Source organism: Mya arenaria, chromosome 11, assembly GCF_026914265.1.
Source record: "Mya arenaria isolate MELC-2E11 chromosome 11, ASM2691426v1".
NCBI lineage: Eukaryota > Metazoa > Mollusca > Bivalvia > Myida > Myidae > Mya > Mya arenaria.
The window spans coordinates 36,569,062-36,587,016 of NC_069132.1; the positions used below are offsets into that span (position 1 = coordinate 36,569,062).

Genomic DNA, 17,955 nt, shown 5'->3' on the forward strand with positions numbered 1-17,955 from the left:
ATAGCTTTAGACATACATACTGGTATTCTATGTTAGATGCTTGTAATGAATTAATAATATTTACTACAATTAAAATGAGAAACTAAAACTTATCATCTTAAAAAGCGATGTTTCAAGAAGAACTTCTTGGCGTCAACATTGAACTTAAATAACTACGCACCATAAAGTCAGTAAACAACGTCGCCGCGCTATTTAATGGAAAAATGTATAAAGAAAATGCGTCTCCTGCTTCAGTTCCTACACAATTTTGTTGTGTCTGTCTGTGCTGTACTTCATTAAAACAAACATTACATCATAAAGATTTATGTGCATTTCAACATTGTCCATTTTCTGGTTTTGCTGACATATTAATCTTAGGGCATGCATTACGCAGAGAAATTCAAATAAATGTGGTGTAATAACTATTTAAAGACTGATACGGGGGTTTTAACTTCATCCTTGAAAATCAAATAAATAAGATTTCATGGAATATCTCTTTAAATGACATTTATATTTCGTGTTTCTTATCAACCCTCTTTGCACTCACGTTATATTATCGACGGCATCTATAATTTCATCATGTCGTATCTAAAATAGCAAAGCTTAAAACTATAACAATATATTTCGATAAAAACTGTCAGATATCAGGACTTGTAAAAACTTATGATGTTTCTTCTTTTTCATCTGACATCTCCCACACCTATAGAAGCACCATGTGTTCAGATCCTTCGTTGGCTTTCGCCCTTCTTTCGCTGTCGACATTACATATTTAACTAGCAAAAACATTCTCTACGCATATGTTAGAGTTCATTGTCGCGATCTACAGAAAATATAGAGGGCGTGCCTCGGCCGCAGTCCGTGTAGCCCTCCATCGATTTGTTGTATATTGTAAAAATTGGACTCTTAACTTAAAACTAAATGTTGCAGAGATGGTGTTATCGCATTCATTTGTCTGCGAAACGGGATTGCACTGATAAGGAGCCATCTAGGAGCTCCTCTCTTAATCAAGTTAGCTATTATTTATAGAGTGCAAATGTTTTCAAGCAGTATTTAATTTGAATAGCATTCTCAGATATCATTATATGAGAGAAATTTGCCATGTCTGTTTCACCAGTATACTAACTAAGCCAACAATGCTGGCAAATATGATTAGATCTTAGAATCTTGAAAAGTACATCGCACACGAATTCAATAATAAGAATATAATTGTGCAAAGGAGAGCAATTACAAAAGTGATCCTGTCTATCCATTCTAAAACATTGCCTTTTTATATATGACTTTTATGTCAAGACGTGTTTAAAACGATAAACTGATATGAAGGTATATTTTAACATTCCCTAAAGACATTCATATGTATCACGACATTTTAGTTTTCTCCACAGCAATCATTTATTCATTTTTTACCGCTGAGAAAGTATTAACAATCTCAAGCTGTACCTGTTCAATATCATCACATTCAGTGAATCCCAAAATGTCTTCACCACAGCTACCATTGTTCACAGCTACCATTGTTTCAAACTGTTTCAAAAAAGTATTGAGGTTAAAAGTACCGAATGATAACTGACACATTTAAACCAAATTGTTAGTGTTCCACCCTTGAGCTGCTAACTCAGCTTTAACATCAAACTAAGATAAAGTTGGCCTAAACAATAAAACAATATACAAAATTGTAAACACCAATGTTTCAATTTGCCCCCAATTCTAAAACCTATGAGTTAAGTTTTTATCTACATTTGATTTGCATACCATAGTTACAAAAGAGCTTTGAAATAAATGTTTATTAAAGTTTCATGAATAAAAATAGTTTTTTTATAAAACGAGGGCTTGACATTGTGACCCCTAACGTATTAAAAAGGGTTTCACGTACAAGTTACATATTTTCTAAAATATTTGTCAAAACATGGTAATGGATTTAACGTGCATTACTTTCCAAAAGGTCAAACATTTTAACAACAGCTTATTTCTGGTATTAATTAAATGTTAAATGTCCAGTTTTCATATTGCAAAAAATATGATTTTTTTTTCCGATTGATCTTTTGATTTCTTTGATTGTTTGGTTCATTATAAAATACAAAAACAATAAACAGAATTTTGCGTAAACTTGTAAAGGTTATATCTCGATTACCACAAACTTAAGCTCAGACAGAATTAGTCGTGATGGTAAGATCATTTGCTGACGTCAATGTAAAGGCAGACGCAAAGAAAAAAAATCTGTTTGCGCTTCGGACGCGTTTAAATGTAATATTGGAATAAGGCAAGGGTTTCTGTACTCTCCAATGTTATTTAATATTTATGTTAGAAAATATTTTTGATATAATCTGTTTTCAAATACCCCTATAAATCTCCAGCGTCAATAAACGTTATTTTAAACTTCATCTGTGAATATGGTATGCAAATCAATCATAAACAAAAACTGAACTCTTAGTTCGCCTAGTTGCGCTTAGCTTGAACGTTCTGTTTCCATAAAGACCTTCAAATAAAGACTAATATATGCTTATAAACTGCCAGGTAATCGTTTTCAAATCAAGTGGGTCATCCATTATTCTTTGGTTGTCACCGTGGGAGGCATAACTCGAATTGATGAACAAAGAGTCGTTTTATATGAAAATAAAGGTATTTTTAGCACTAATTGTGATCGGTTTCATAACGGTGAGAGAGGCGCCTTTGTCATTCCGGTATCGTAAAAACAGTATTTGGCTCTTAGACAAATTGAAATGAGATATCACTATTGATAAGCTTGTTTGATCAAAACTGCCGATAACATTTTTATGCAATTTTCATACATCACATTGTGTCACAAGCCTTCGTAAAATATGATATCCGTATTAACGTTGCTCGTGGAATGGATCACATTCTTTTTAATATGTTTATGGTAAAGTCAGGTCACTGTGTGAGACTGTAAGCGTAATCAATTGTATTTTTTACTTATTAATTGTAATTTTAGAGAAAAAATGCTCCTTGACATTCGCTCTTACTAGTGCGTGGGTGAACACGCTTTGTTTCTTCAAAATATTCTAATTGACACGCAAACAAAAACCCCAATAAGCCAAATGATTTTCAAATGTAATACAGGTGGGAGTTCGGAGGAGGCATGTACTGTTTTTCTTTAAGGTATACACCTATTTTGAGTTTGCACGGTAGACCCATATAATATTGACATCATTTGAAAGCTTTCAAGGTATTCGACCCATAAATAAACCATTCTCAAAAGCTCTATTAACCTTAATGTCATCAGATTTGGTGTGTTGGAAGGATACCCAATGGTGAAAACGTTTATGCTAAAGCTGCACTCCCACAAATCGAACGTTTTGACAACTTTTTTTTTATTTTTTGTCTGGGAACGAGCAAATTTTTGCGTAAAAATGTGCAAAGACTGCTGACAAAGATCAGATCGCAGATTTTCATATCAGATCGCAGATTTTCACATTTCCGTTCAAAAATTGATGTATTATGCATTTTTCCTAAACCCTTAGTAACGGTTTAAGCCATAAAACAGTAATTAAACAAAATAAAGAAAAAACTTAATTATTAAGCTAATATGGTTTAAAAAAATCTTAAGTATATATGATTAAAATAAATAAAAAAAACTTAATTATTAAGTACATATGATTAAAATAAAAAAAATACTTAATTGTAAAGTAAGTATGGTCAAATAGAAAAATTTGATTTTGGACCTGTTCTGTTTCAAAGGATTTACGATAAGGGCAACACTACTCACTGCTTTAACTACAGTGGTATCTATAAGATTATAAATAATCGTTTTACGGCAACCAGAACCCGAGTCATTGAGAGTTTACACGCGTATCTTAGCGTGACTGAATGCCTTCAATCGCGAAGCTTGAGTGGGACATAACTTGTGTGTACATTGTTGTCAAGGACAACATTCAATAAACAGCGTGTCGTATAAGTGAATAGGGTTGTAATTTATCCGCACGGCGGTTATAAAGCGGTGATGCCCAATCATAGTATTGACGTTCCGATGTGGGGGTAAATGTGTAGATGAAAACAGAGAAAACACTCGCAAACAAATTTATTCTTAGGCATTTGTATTGATATATTCTAAAGCAGACATCAACGCCCTTTCAAATGAAAGCGTAACTAGGGAAGGTTCAGGACCCCAGATAACACAATGTGCACGGGCAAATAAAAGGGACTGCATTGAAATCTAATGAAATGTACACTTTGGTCAGTGGGGCCTGGGAGTAGGATGTTACTGGTCCCAGGTTGGACTATGAAACGCATGGAGAATGGAATACAATAAGCGGGGGGAATGAAATAAATGCATATTATGGTCAATGGGAGTATAATAAAAAGCATAGTGGAAGGAATATCTTAAGCGAGAAAAATAAAGCAAATGTAAATTAAGGTCAAAAAGACTATAAACAGAGTGGTGGATGGAATACCTTAAGCGGAAGCGTCAAATATTCCATATAGCTTGATCGTGTGCATCATGCACGGAATGTAATGTGCACGAGCTATTTTGCTAACTGGTCGCATTTAAGTACCAGGGCATTCCATAACCACAGTTTCCATGGCCGATAAAACGGCTGAACTGCATATACACGTGTTAAACGTCAGTGGTTTTTTATCAAATAAATTTGTTAGCAATTTGATTGAATGAGAAACCTTTATCATGATTAGGTTCCGGGTAAACCAAAAGTCCACAACAGGGCGAACCGGATCCAGGAAATGACGTTAGAGGGGGCATAACTAGGGGGCGCAACCTTATGGCATGCGCCCCTTCCGTTGTAACCGAAATCGATATGTTATAAATGTTGGCAAGGGGGTTTGTGGGTACTCCTCCACGAAATTATTGACAATTCAAGTCAGAAACGATGCATTCTCCGCGTCTTGTATTACTTTTTTCCGATATTGAGATTAAAAAGTAAACTTCGAAGATTTTAGGGGAGAGGCGCCGGTTGCCCCTCCCCCTGATTCCGCTAATGCACAAGAACATGCAGTGAGCATTGCTTTAATTAATATACAAATAAGAATGCATCAGTTCAGTATAAACAAATACCGTTGACGATAAAACGTCATTTGGTAAAAGTGCAACAAAAAATCATACGGTCGCCTTTCGTGACTTTCAAGTATAGATTATAGTTCATGTGTAATAGTTTCTAAGTTTAATATTGAGATAATACAAGATAATGAGTGTAAATTTTAAATATCAATCACGGGAGAGGAAGGTGACTAAACTGTTTTGTTTCGTGTTGTCAATGACAACGTTTAATAAATAGCGTGCGGTATAAGTGAACAGCGTTGTGATTTATTGGCACGGTAATGGTAAACAGTTAAGTCCGTTTAACAATTCGGAACTCCTCGGCCATTTTACGTCGAAAACAACATCAGATGTATGCCGGTACATTAATAGAATTACTTCGTAAAATTTTAAATAATACTATTAATTAATTCAAGTGTTTTAACGTGCATTGTGTATAAAGTCTAAATTGATTGCCATTGAAGTGTTTTATTGCTTTAATAGTTAAGAATTCCCAAGAGTAATGTCATTAAGTAAAGCTGCTAAAATAAGATTACTACGCGATCTAATAGCAGCGTAGTTAAAGTGTTTAGATTCCTGACACTGTAAACCGTCCGTATACATCCGAGGTTGTTTCAGATGGAAAATGGCCGAGGAGCTCCGAATGCAATTTAACTTGTTAACATTTCGATACGGAGGTTAATGTGTATTCGAAAACAAACAAACGTATTCCAAGATAGCGAGAGCGAGGTTGGGAATAGGTTAATTTTGCAATAAATCAACTATGACGTAAGTAGATCACGAGGTATGACGTCAGGGCCCAATATAATATCGACTTAGTCACGTACACCAATAGCCAAAATAGAGTGCACGAAATACCCTGTTCTGATTGGCTTGTTTGAAGGTTAGAACTATAAAACACTCAACAGACACAAAACGCGAGTTAGGAGATATTAATAGTGTAATCTAGAAAGGAATGTAGCATCAATGAATATTTTATATATGTCATGTTCCCAAACGACACCCTGCGGACTTCAAGTACCGACCGGAAGCCAGTCCCAGGACTGGTGATTCTGCCGCCTCCACAGGATAATGGCGCCATAAAACAGTTTATGACTAAGCTATCCCTGTCTGCTATTGTAGAAATTAATACGATTAAATAGGCATGACTGGATTCTGTGTGTATGTGTGGTGATGATAACAAGTTCACCGAGATCATCGCTATGGCATCATCGTGATGGTAATGTTATTTCAAAAACAAAACCCACGCTGGGCAGGTTATATCTGGGCATCGTCGAGGCCACAGTCAATTAGTAGTTTGGTTATCGTTTCCCTACCCACAGTTAATGTGTGTGTATGTAGGTAGGTTTTTTCGTTTCTTAGAATTAACTTGACCGTAAAATAAACGGAAAAAAACAATAACCAGCAGCTTGGATAAACAAAAATCGGGTCGTGGGTATTTTTCTGTGTGTAGATAGGGTTTTTTTCGTTCCCAGGAATTAAATTGACCGTATTGAAAAACGGAAATAAAATATGACCAACGGGTTGGATAAACAAAAATCGGGTCGTGGGTATTTTTGTGAGGCGGTAGGGAAACGCCAAACATAATGTTTATTTAGTTTGGCCTGATAACCTTTTTGTTGCGCATTTGTCCATATCGGGTTATTTAGATCGAAAAATCAATAAACTTTAATTATGTGCGCTCTAGTAAAGCAGTGATTAAAAATGTAAAGGTTATAGTTCATGTAAGATGATAACATAACCAAAGGATCGGCATACTGTACAGTTGATCAAACATTAAGCCGATTTTTAAAAAAAAATAAATAAAGTTAACAACGTCAGTGTTATTAACTTTTACACGTGAAACATTTGGTGATCTGGTCCCAATATCACGAAAATACTTAAGTAAAATTCTCAATCTCAACTCATTTTATCACATAAAAGCATAGTATTGTTCAAAATAGTGCATGTTTTTATACTTTTTGAAAATGTATTTTCTCATAGAATATGTTATTGAATTTTTTTGTCAATACTTCAAAGAAAACAAATTCTAGGGCAAAAAATATATTTGAGCAATTGTTAAAAGGCAATGAATTGTACTCGACAAGTACATTTTTTGCTGTAGAATATTTTTTCATTGGATTCTAGACCAAAGGTTTCAATCAACATATTCAATGACAGAATGAAGTGTTCAGAATATTTAAAAACATATTTTCTTTTCAATAAATTTTGATGTTATATGGTAAAATAAGTTGAGATCGAGTTTGAGATTTGACTTAAGTATTTTCGTGATATTAGGGCCAGGCTCACGCATTAAAAATAAACAAATACAGCTGAAAAGGGTGTCTTAAATCTCGTTAGAAACACAGCAGATCACAAGTGTTATCTATTAAACTTCCAGAGAAGTAACAATTTAAAAGTTTACAACAATGACGTTAACACCGTTGTTAACTTTAACAAAGTTCTGAAATATCGGACCATTATCAAGTCTTTACTTAATTGGCTTAAATATCACACAAATCTTTAATTCAAATCTCACTCCCAACTCATTTTACCATGACATAACATCAAAAGTCATGCAAAATCTTTGTTTTCACTGTTTTTAAAAGCACTCTTTCTCCTGGAATAAGTGGATTAAACTTTGATCAAATTCCAAATAAAAAAAAACATTCAACAGTGCAATGGAGTACAATACTTCACCTTTAAGCAATAACTCAATGATATTTTTTTCTCTAAAGTTAATTTTCGTGAAAATTTACTAAAAGGTTCTTAACAACAAATGCTTTGAGAAAATACGTTTCCTAAAGATGCACTCTTACTCCCAAATAAGATTTACCACAATTATTACAATTGTTTTAATTAACCGAAAATGATAAATATTTATCAAAATCAATGGTTCTAATGAAGGATGCCATGTTTATGTTGAAAGAAAGATGCAGAAAACACGGTATTTCTTCTTTATGAGACGATAAAGGATCACAGTAAATCTTTTAACACTCACCAATCACTTAATATTGTTGCGTTTGAAGCTATTAAATTTACGGGTGCAATTTTGTTATCATTAATTAATATTTAGTAAGTAGTTAAAGGTTTATCAGTCAAAATGAATGTTTGTTATACATGTGTATGCACTGATTTTGAATAAGAGTGTCACTTTAACAAGAGTACATTCTAACCATGCTTTTCATTATCTGGTAGAATGAGTAGACATAAGTATCATTGCAACGTTGGGACCTGTATAAAATGTTTCAGGAATGGAATTAAGTTCTGTCTACAGTTTTTCGAAACTATTCAATTTCTCAATCAATAGATATTGTATATTTTAAACGAAAGGAAAATAAATTCTGGTTCATTCATATTTTGATTCATTTTTATTTCTTATTGGTTTGTGTTCACTTATCTAATTAATTTGTTCACTATGCGAAAAACATTCTAAAACATCTGAAAATGACTGTAATAACTCAAATATATAGAGGATGATTGATTGTTTAAGTGTAAGATCTTAATATATTCCACAGATTGAGCATCGAAAAATATATTTCACGAATGGCTTAGCCATGACCAACTTACATACCAAGTCTGAAGTTCCTGGGTGCAAGCGTTCTTCAGTTACTGAGCGGTAACCGTTTCTTCACTTCAATGTCACGGCGACCTTGACCTTTGACCTACTGATCTTAAAATCAATAGGGTTCATCTACTAGTCATGACCAAAGCAAGTATGATGTTCCTGGGTGCAAGCGTTATTCAGTAATTGAGCGGAAACCGTTTCTTCACCTAAAGGTCACGGTGACCTTGACCTTTGACTTGCTGATCTCAAACTCAGTCATTTACAAGTCATGACCAACTAGCATACCAAGTATGAAGTGACTGGGTACAAGCGTTCTTTAGTTATTGAGCAGAAACCATTTTTAAGCCTAAGGTCACCGCCAACATCGTTTTTTACCTGAAGATAGCCTTGACCTTTTGATCTAAAAATCAATAGGGGTCATCTACTAGTCATGAACAACTAGCATACAAAGTATGAAGTTCCTGGACCCAAAGGATCTTTAGTTATAGAGCGAGGGATGCGATTTTTACGCCTGTCAAATGTATGCAAATGTTTTTGAAACAAAAATGCGTAACACAGATCCAGTATAGGCATGAACATTTAGAACAGGTTGACCTTGACCTGTGAGCAAAAGACTAAGGGTGTTTGCGCATCATGCGATAGGCATTTTAAGCACTGTTTTCAATAATTCATCACAGTCATCATGCATGCATTAAAGCGTGATACTGTGAGACTGCGACTCCGGGCGAACTAATTCAGAGAGGATAAGTGTTTGTTTCAGTGTAAGATCGTAATATATTTCACCAAGTGAGCATCAAGTGTATGTCCTGAGTGGCGTAGCCATGAGTGAACTTTTTTCTTTTGGGGTTTACAAGGTGAAATATTTGCGATGTAACACTGAAACAAACATATTTTTTTTTCCTTTCAGTATATGCCTTAAAAGGATATAAAATGACATTGAGAAATAGTATTTCAAAAACCGCGCAAATTGTTGTGCGAACGAAACGTCATTTCGGAAATGACGTCGTTGAAATTGCCCCGCCCCAGCCCTGTGCGCGCTGGCGTTCAATTTGGAAGTGAGAGCGGGCTAATATTCAAAACAATGAAAACTATCAAAATGTTAGTTCATTGTTTGAAACAACAAAATAGCATTTCATTGATAAATCTCTAGAAATCAGCGTCAAGCATATTCTATATTAGTTAGACGTTACAAAAACGGGTAACATAAAAGTATTAAGATTAGCATCGTTTACTGTTACCACCAGACAAAATAGGTTCAAGGATAGTTCATATTTATTCTGTTGGTTTAAATGGCAAGACGACTAGTGAAATGTAAAACAGGCAACTAAGGAACCAGTAATTGCGATATGACCTTTAAAGAAGCCACTTAGTACGACATGTTTTGATCCTTTATACGTCTTTAAAGTCTAAGGTGCGGCCAGTACTACTACTTATCAGACACACGCACAGACAACATGGCCCTTAGCCTTACCATAAGGTCTTCGTTATCTAATTGCGTAATGCAGCCATTATAGGGCGCGGGGAGACCTTAATAAACTCAAAAACAACATGGCGTGAGGTTTGTCCCAAATTTTGCACCTTTTGTTCTTACAACGTATTACAGTGTCACGATTTTTAAATATTTGATTAAAACAGTATTCATTTCAAACATTAAAGTAAGGCATGTTTACAACATATATACTTATCCTAGTGCAGGAGTGTGTAGGAAAAGCCTGGGCGGCTCCAGAATTTGACGTTAGAAGGGACGTAACTTAGGGGCGTAACCTTTTTACTTGCGCCTCCCCCCATCATAACCATATATTTTTTGGTTTTAAGGCAATTTAAATGGTTTTAAGTTTTGGCAGGGGTTTTGGAAGAAACTCCCCCAAGCCCCCCCCCCTCAAAAAAAAATAAAAAAAATAAATAAATAAATAATAATAGAATGAAAAAAAAATGGGGGGCTTCTTTAATAACTTTTTTTCTCTATATTGAATTAAAATGTGTTTTTTTTTCTTATTTGTTCTATAGACCGATTTACATTGTTTATGGTTAGGGAGAACTTGTAGAAAAAAGGGCGGTACGCGATACGCAGAAAGTCGAAATTAGAATTTTTCGGTATGCAAGATCGCAAAATAGTTCAATAGTATCTGCTTTGTATTCGGTACGCTAGTTTGGAGAGAGGTTTTATTACAACTTACACCCACATTAAAATTGTCAAAATCAAAAACATCAGAAAGGCCGACAGTCTAACCCCGTTTGCTCGAGCTGGATTGGCTCGAACTGGATGTAAAGGACCGATTTTATTAAACTGAAGGTAAGCATTCCCGCTTTGGTCGTATTTTCCGAAGATCGAGGTATTTTCGACGGTCCCTGGGAGTTCGAGCCAACGGGGTTCGACTGTTTTTATTTAATTGTTTTTGCTCTCCATAGTTTAATAAAACAAATCTGTTACAGAGTTAAACTGAGTTAAACTACTGAAGAGATGATGTTTATAATTTTAATATTTGAATTAAAAACATGCCAACAAGCAAAAACAATCAAACGTTTATCATAAAATGTTGCAACTGTTGTGGTTTTCTCTATGTTTGCCATGTCGTCTGTGGTGATGGTGGTGGTCACGTGTTCTATGACGTCTTCGTCTGCGATCAGTATTGTGGTGTTTGTCTTGACTGGAAGACTTCTGAAAACTGCGGACATCATGAGTTTCACTTCGATATCGCTCTCCTGACCTAGTTTGTTGACGCTCCTCAAAATGTCGTCTGTTCGTGATTTGGTGAGCATTGTCGTCTGGACTGTGTGTTCGCAGACGCTCGTATTTGTACGTAAACAAACCTCCTTTCCGTGGCACTACTGAGTATTCTGGCTCAGGCGAAACGGACCGGATGTCAGATGGCAGATTATCGTCTGGTGCAACATCAGGCTGTATTTCGGCGATAGAAGCTTCAAGTTCGGCAAGGGTCAGCGGCCTTTCATCCGACTTCATTTCTTTTGCAAACATTGTCTTTAAAAGAGGCTCTTTCTCAATTTCTTTAGCAAACATTGTTTTTTTTTTGACAATGGAAACCTCCTTTCCAGGTTTGCGCCCTTTTTCATTTCCTGTTCTCGCGGGTGATGTCGATAGCTTCGGAGTAGGCGACATTGATCTACGTGCTGTATTTGGTGAAGGTGAAATTGCTCTTGAACGCGTCTTAGACTTCGATCGACTTTTTGAACACGTCTTATACCTCGATCGACTTTTTGAACGCGACTTAGACTTCGATCGACTTTTTGAACGCGTCTTAGACTTCGATCGACTATCTGAACGCGTCTTGGATTTCAAACGATTATTTGAACACGTTTTGGATTTCAATCGATTATTTGAACACGTCTTGGATTTCAATCGATTATTTGAACACGTCTTAGTATTTGACCGGCTTCGTAAACGAGTCTTGGAATTTGAACGACTGAGTAAGCGCATTTTAGAATTCGATCCACTCCGTGGGCGCGTCTTAGATGTAGATCGACTCATTTTGCGATACTCACGACCAGCCTTCGACGAGCCTTTGTTTTTGCCGACAGAGCGCGTTGTCATATATTTTGTAGAGCTGTCGCGGCTTCTGTGAGATGTGGAATTGGCGGGAGTTTTAAGATTCGGTTTAATCAATCTTGTTGGCGTAATAGATTTACGCGCAGGACCTGCGCTTCGTTCTCGTGTATCGTCGGCATCCAGAAGTCGCACAGTTTCTCTTTGAAGACAACCGGGAGATGACGGTATTTTATGTGGAATATGTTGAGCTAAATAACGACGAGGTATAGTCCTTAACCAATGTTGTATAGACCTTATCTTCGATGCAGAGATGTGGGAACGGTGATCATCGACAGCTATCGTACTTCTTGGAATACTTGGAGGGTTAACGGCAGTGGAAACGTTGTCTACGTTTATCGGAACGTAACCTGACGTCGACGGGGCGTTGCATGACGCTGTGTAAACTGCCGTGAGCTTATTTCCAGACGTTGACTGCTGGATTGAGAGAGGAGTGAATAACATAGTGGGCGAAAACTGATTTCCTTGCCTTGCACAACTATCAATGTCCATGACGTCAAACAGTTTTACAACCGGTGTTCGCTGAAGGTTTTCTGACTTACTACTTTTAGTATTGACATCAACATCTCCAATACCGCTTTTCGTCTGACTAGATTTCTCAACTCCCACTTTCCTTGGAAATTGGACGGAATTCCGCTTTGATCTTTGCGTTGACGCCACAGACTCCTTATTGATGATACACGATTTCTTTAGTTTCTGGATGTCCTGTCTACTCATTCCAGCAATATTCCTTAGTTCGTTAAAGCTGTGAATTTTCGCTTCTCGTCTCCTATATTTGACAATTTTCTGCGCTTTTTGCGAGGAAATTCCTGCTTTTGAAACAAGCCATCGTGCATTGCATGAGTTTATGTCAGCCATTTTGTTGATATCGTGGCAAACATGACGTCATGACGTCGCTAACATTGACGTCGCCAAAAGAGTACTAACTCCCGTTATAATGCTGTAATTCTGCGGATCAGTGCATGCTGCATTAAATGAAAGTAGTTGACCTATAAATTATAAATACGCAACATGTTGATGTCTTAGTTTAGAATTATTTGAAAACAAACACATCTACATTGGGAGATACATTGAAAAAAAAGTCGGCTGTTGCATATTTGGTTTCTTTTTAAATAAAAAAATAAAACGAAAAATAAGTACTATGATTTTTAGGCAGATGGTATTCATACAGTAGCTTAACGTTTCAGTGGATTTAAGAAATATTCTACGCGTTTGCCAATCAACAACAATCAAAAAAAGATTTTCTATAACCATGGAATAACGGGCTTATTTAGGCGTAAAACACCTTAAATTAATAACATTAAAAACAAAGGATGAGTTATATAAAAATGCACTTGTTGGGTTTAAACTCTGTTAGCGTGTAAACGTGTCACTTTGGTCACAGTTTACTTCTTGTTATACATAAAATAGAAGTGCACCTACATGTATAGGTCTATAAGGATTATAGTGGCTCACATTCAAATGAATGATAAAGGTTAATGGCTTGATCATGTTAACTATTGATGTCCTAGTATCCATCATCAGAAGTGTTCAAACTTCCCACCAAGTATGAGATTAATAGGCCCAAGTGTTCATCAGTTATTGACCTAAACCTTTCCTCACACACCTCAAAACTAATAGGGTTCATCAAATTCTACTGGTCGTAACCAACCTGCCTACCAAGTTTGACGTCCTTGTGCCCCAGGGTTCTTCAGTTATTGATCAGAAAATAATTTTCAGCTCAAGGTCAGAATGGCCTGACCTTTGACCCACTGACTTCAAAATACATCTAGTGGTCATGACCAACCTGTCTACTAAGTTTGAGGACCCTGGGTACCAGCACTCTTCAGTGATAGGAAACAGATTTTTCAGTCACCACAACTTGCTTTTAAACACACACAGACTTAAAATTCAATAGGGTTCGTCTACTGGTCATGACCAACCTTCCTACCAAGTTAGGAGACCCTAGACCTAAGTATCCTAAAGTTAATAATCAGAAGTCGTAAGGATGGACAGAATGACAGTTATTCCCACATATGGGTCCTTTGTTGGGTACTTTTCCATTAGTCTCCATTATAAAAATATTAATATGTTATTCAATTATTGATCTGAAACCATTTTTCAGCTCAAGGTCATCGTGACCTTGACCTTTGACCTACTGATCACAAAATCAATAGGGGTCATCTACATGACCAACTTGCATACCAAGTTTAAAGTTCCTGGGTGCAAGCGTTCTTTAGTTATTGAGCAGAAACCGTTTTTTTCACCTCAAGTTTACCAAGACCTTGACCTTTGACCTACTGATCAATAGGGGTCATCTACTAGTCATGACCAACCAGCATACCAAGTATGAAGTTCCTGGGTCTAAGCGTTCTATAGTTATTGAGCGAAACGAAGTGTGACGTACAGACTGACGGACTGACTGATAGACAGGGCAAAAACAATATTATCTCCCCATGAATGAAGGGGACATAATGACTGAGTTAATACCCGATATATACCCATCTTTTTGTGCTGACATGACTCGATTACTATAGCCGCCCTTCAGGGGCATACAAATACCCCACTCAGATTCCAAAGCTTGCTGATTTTTTTTCAGCCAAACAATGTACACAACTCAACAGCTATTTAAGTTTAACCTTATAGCACTCATAAGCAGTCATTGGAAAAGTGTGCACTAAGATCTATGTGAATATGAGAACGAACTTTGAGTTATGTCAAATGTTTAACTTTAAGCACTATCTGCTGGAGTCATGATACCAAGGCTACGACAATACTATGACTTTTTTCTTTGAAAAACAGATAAATAATAAGATAACATTGGTGAAAAATGCCTTTATTCACAAATGTATTTGCACAAAATGTTTGTTTAAAAGTGAAATTATGATACACATGTACATAAACCAAAATAATGTTTCAGTGAAGTATCCTTAGTACAGAATTCAATAAAAGACAAGTCACAAATGTACCATAATGTTTTACACTGAAGTCACACTAAATTCCAACTCACAAGTAGGAAACATACATTGTTTCAACTGTTATGCTATATTTACAAAACACCATCTCCATATTCATAATAAGACTGTTTGTGGCTGGTTTCTAATGACATATTTTTTATGACATTCAATAAATGTCCTGTGTGTTTCATGTGTTTCGATGACGAGGCTCTCTGTTCATGAACAGTTTTCCATTTCCTCTAAATCAAGTCAGCAACTGAAGAAAACGAGAGAAAAAAACATTATATTAATACAAATAAGCATTTGATCATGAAACCTGTGGGCAAGTAAAAAACAACATGTAAAAACAACATGTTGTCAAGTATAATAATTTGTGGGCACGTAAAAAGAGTTTGTGGGCAAGAAAAAACAATCTGCAACATGGACAAGTAAAAATAACAAGTGGGAAAGTAAAATAATATGTGGGCAAGAATAAAACATAATGTGGGCAAGAATAAAACATAATGTGGGCAAGAATAAAACATAATGTGGGCAAGAATAAAACATAATGTGGGCAAGTAAAAACAATGTGTGGGCAAGTAAAAACAATGTGTGGGCAAGTAAAACAATATGTGGGCAAGTAAAAACCATATGTGGGCAAGAAAAAACCATGTGTGAGTAAGTAAAACAATATGTGGACAGGTTCAACCATATATGAGCAAGTACAATCATATGTAGGCAAGTAAAAACAATTGGTGTGAAAGTAAAAACCATATGTGGGCAAGTAAAAACCATAAGTTGGCAAGTACAACCATTTTTGGGCAAGTAAAACCATATGTGGGCAAGTAAAACCATATGTAGGCAAGTAAAACCATATGTGGGCAAGTAAAACCATGTGTGAGCAAGTAAAAACCATGTGTGGGCAAGTTAAAACCATGTGTGGGCAAGTAAAACCATGTGTGGGCAAGTAAAACCATGTGTGAGCAAGTAAAACCATGTGTGGGCAAGTAAAACCATGTGTGAGCAAGTAAAACCATGTAAGTAAAACCATGTGTGAGCAAGTAAAACCATGTGTGGGCAAGTAAAACCATGTGTGAGCAAGTAAAACCATGTGTGGGCAAGTAAAACCATGTGTGAGCAAGTAAAACCATGTGTGGGCAAGTAAAACCATGTGTGGGCAAGTAAAACCATGTGTGGGCAAGTAAAACCATGTGTGGGCAAGTAAAAACCATGTGTGGGCAAGTAAAAACCATGTGTGGGCAAGTAAAAACCATGTGTGGACAAGCAAAACCATGTGTTAACAAGTAAAACCATGTGTTAACAAGTAAAACCATGTGTGGGCAAGTAAAACCATGTGTAGGCAAGTAAAAACCATGTGTGGGCACGTAAAAACCATGTGTGAAAACCATGTGTGGACAAGTAAAAACCATGTGTGAAAACCATGTGTGGGCAAGTAAAAACCATGTGTGGGCAAGTAAAAACCATGTGTGGGCAAGTAAAAACCATGTGTGAAAACCATGTGTGGACAAGTAAAAACACCATGTGTGAAAACCATGTGTGGGCAAGTAAAACCATGTGTGGGCAAGTAAAAACCATGTGTGAAAACCATGTGTGGACAAGTAAAACCATGTGTGGGCAAGTAAAACCATGTGTGGGCAAGTAAAAACCATGTGTGAAAACCAAGTGTGGGCAAGTGAAAACCATGTGTGGACAAGTAAAAACCATGTGTGAAAACCATGTGTGGACAAGTAAAAACACCATGTGTGAAAACCATGTGTGGACAAGTAAAACCATGTGTGGGCAAGTAAAAACCATGTGTGAAAACCATGTGTGGGCAAGTGAAAACCATGTGTGGACAAGTAAAACCATGTGTGGGCAAGTAAAAACCATGTGTGAAAACCATGTGTGGACAAGTAAAACCATGTGTGGGCAAGTAAAAACCATGTGTGGGCAAGTAAAACCATGTGTGGGCAAGTAAAACCATGTGTGGGCAAGTGAAAACCATGTGTGGGCAAGTAAAAACCACGTGTGGGCAAGTAAAAACCATGTGTGAAAACCATGTGTGGGCAAGTAAAAACCATATGTGGACAAGTAAAACCATGTGTGGGCAAGTGAAAATCATGTGTGGGTAAGTAAAAACCATGTGTGGGCAAGTAAAAACCATGTGTGAGCAAGTGAAAATCATGTGTGGGCAAGTACAACTACTTGCCTGTGTATGTAAGTAAATACAACATGTCGGCCAGTAATAACAGTTGATGGGCCAGTTAAAACAGTTTGTGGGCAAGTAAACAAATGTGGGCAAGTTGGGCAGCTGAAGCAACATTATTGGTGAATGCACATGTGATTTTTGAATCAAATTATTACTTATGTACTTGTAATACTTTTTTTAAATCTGTTCTAGTTGTAGGTTCAGTTACATTAAATTTGACAAGTATACGATATAGTACACAGGCTCATCAGTAGTGTCCCATAGATATAAACATTTAAAATTAAGAGCTTTTTGTTATCAAATAAGAGCTTTAAAGTTTTTTTGTAATAAACTAAGAGCTTAAAGAGTTTTTGTTAAAAAATAAGAGCTTGGATTTTTTTATATAAAATAGATATTTGTAATAAAATAGGAGCTGTGACAAAAAAAAAGGTATTTTTGTACATCAATTTACGATCATTTTACATCAGTTTATTTTCTATCTTGTACAACATTTTTTACGTCTTATTCAAGGTAATGGTAGAACAAAATTAAAAAAAAATTAAGAATAAAAAGCAGATCTATAAATCATCTTTTCATACAGAAAAGTAGGAATAAAAGGTTTTAACAAGAAGTAGGAAAAAAATTGGAAGCCTTAAAGCCCTTTTCAAAAAGTAGGATATAAAAGGTAAGAACCCTGAAGAGAGCTGATACAAGATGTACTACAAAAAAAGTCCCGCGGCTTCTAAGTTGAAACTTATTTAT

At 36.1% G+C, this 17,955-nt stretch overlaps 1 protein-coding gene across 1 annotated transcript in view; it reads right to left on the reverse strand.

The window, feature by feature from the left end:
- Window positions 1–14,889: 14,889 nt before the first annotated feature.
- Window positions 14,890–17,955, reverse strand: part of LOC128209876 (eukaryotic initiation factor 4A-III) — a 28,436-nt gene continuing 25,370 nt past the window's right edge. Inside the window, exon 11 of the mRNA XM_052914135.1 lies at window positions 14,890–15,282. Within this exon, the coding sequence (XP_052770095.1) occupies window positions 15,266–15,282 (17 nt within the window). The 3' untranslated portion in view covers window positions 14,890–15,265. The remainder of the gene's footprint in view (window positions 15,283–17,955) is intronic.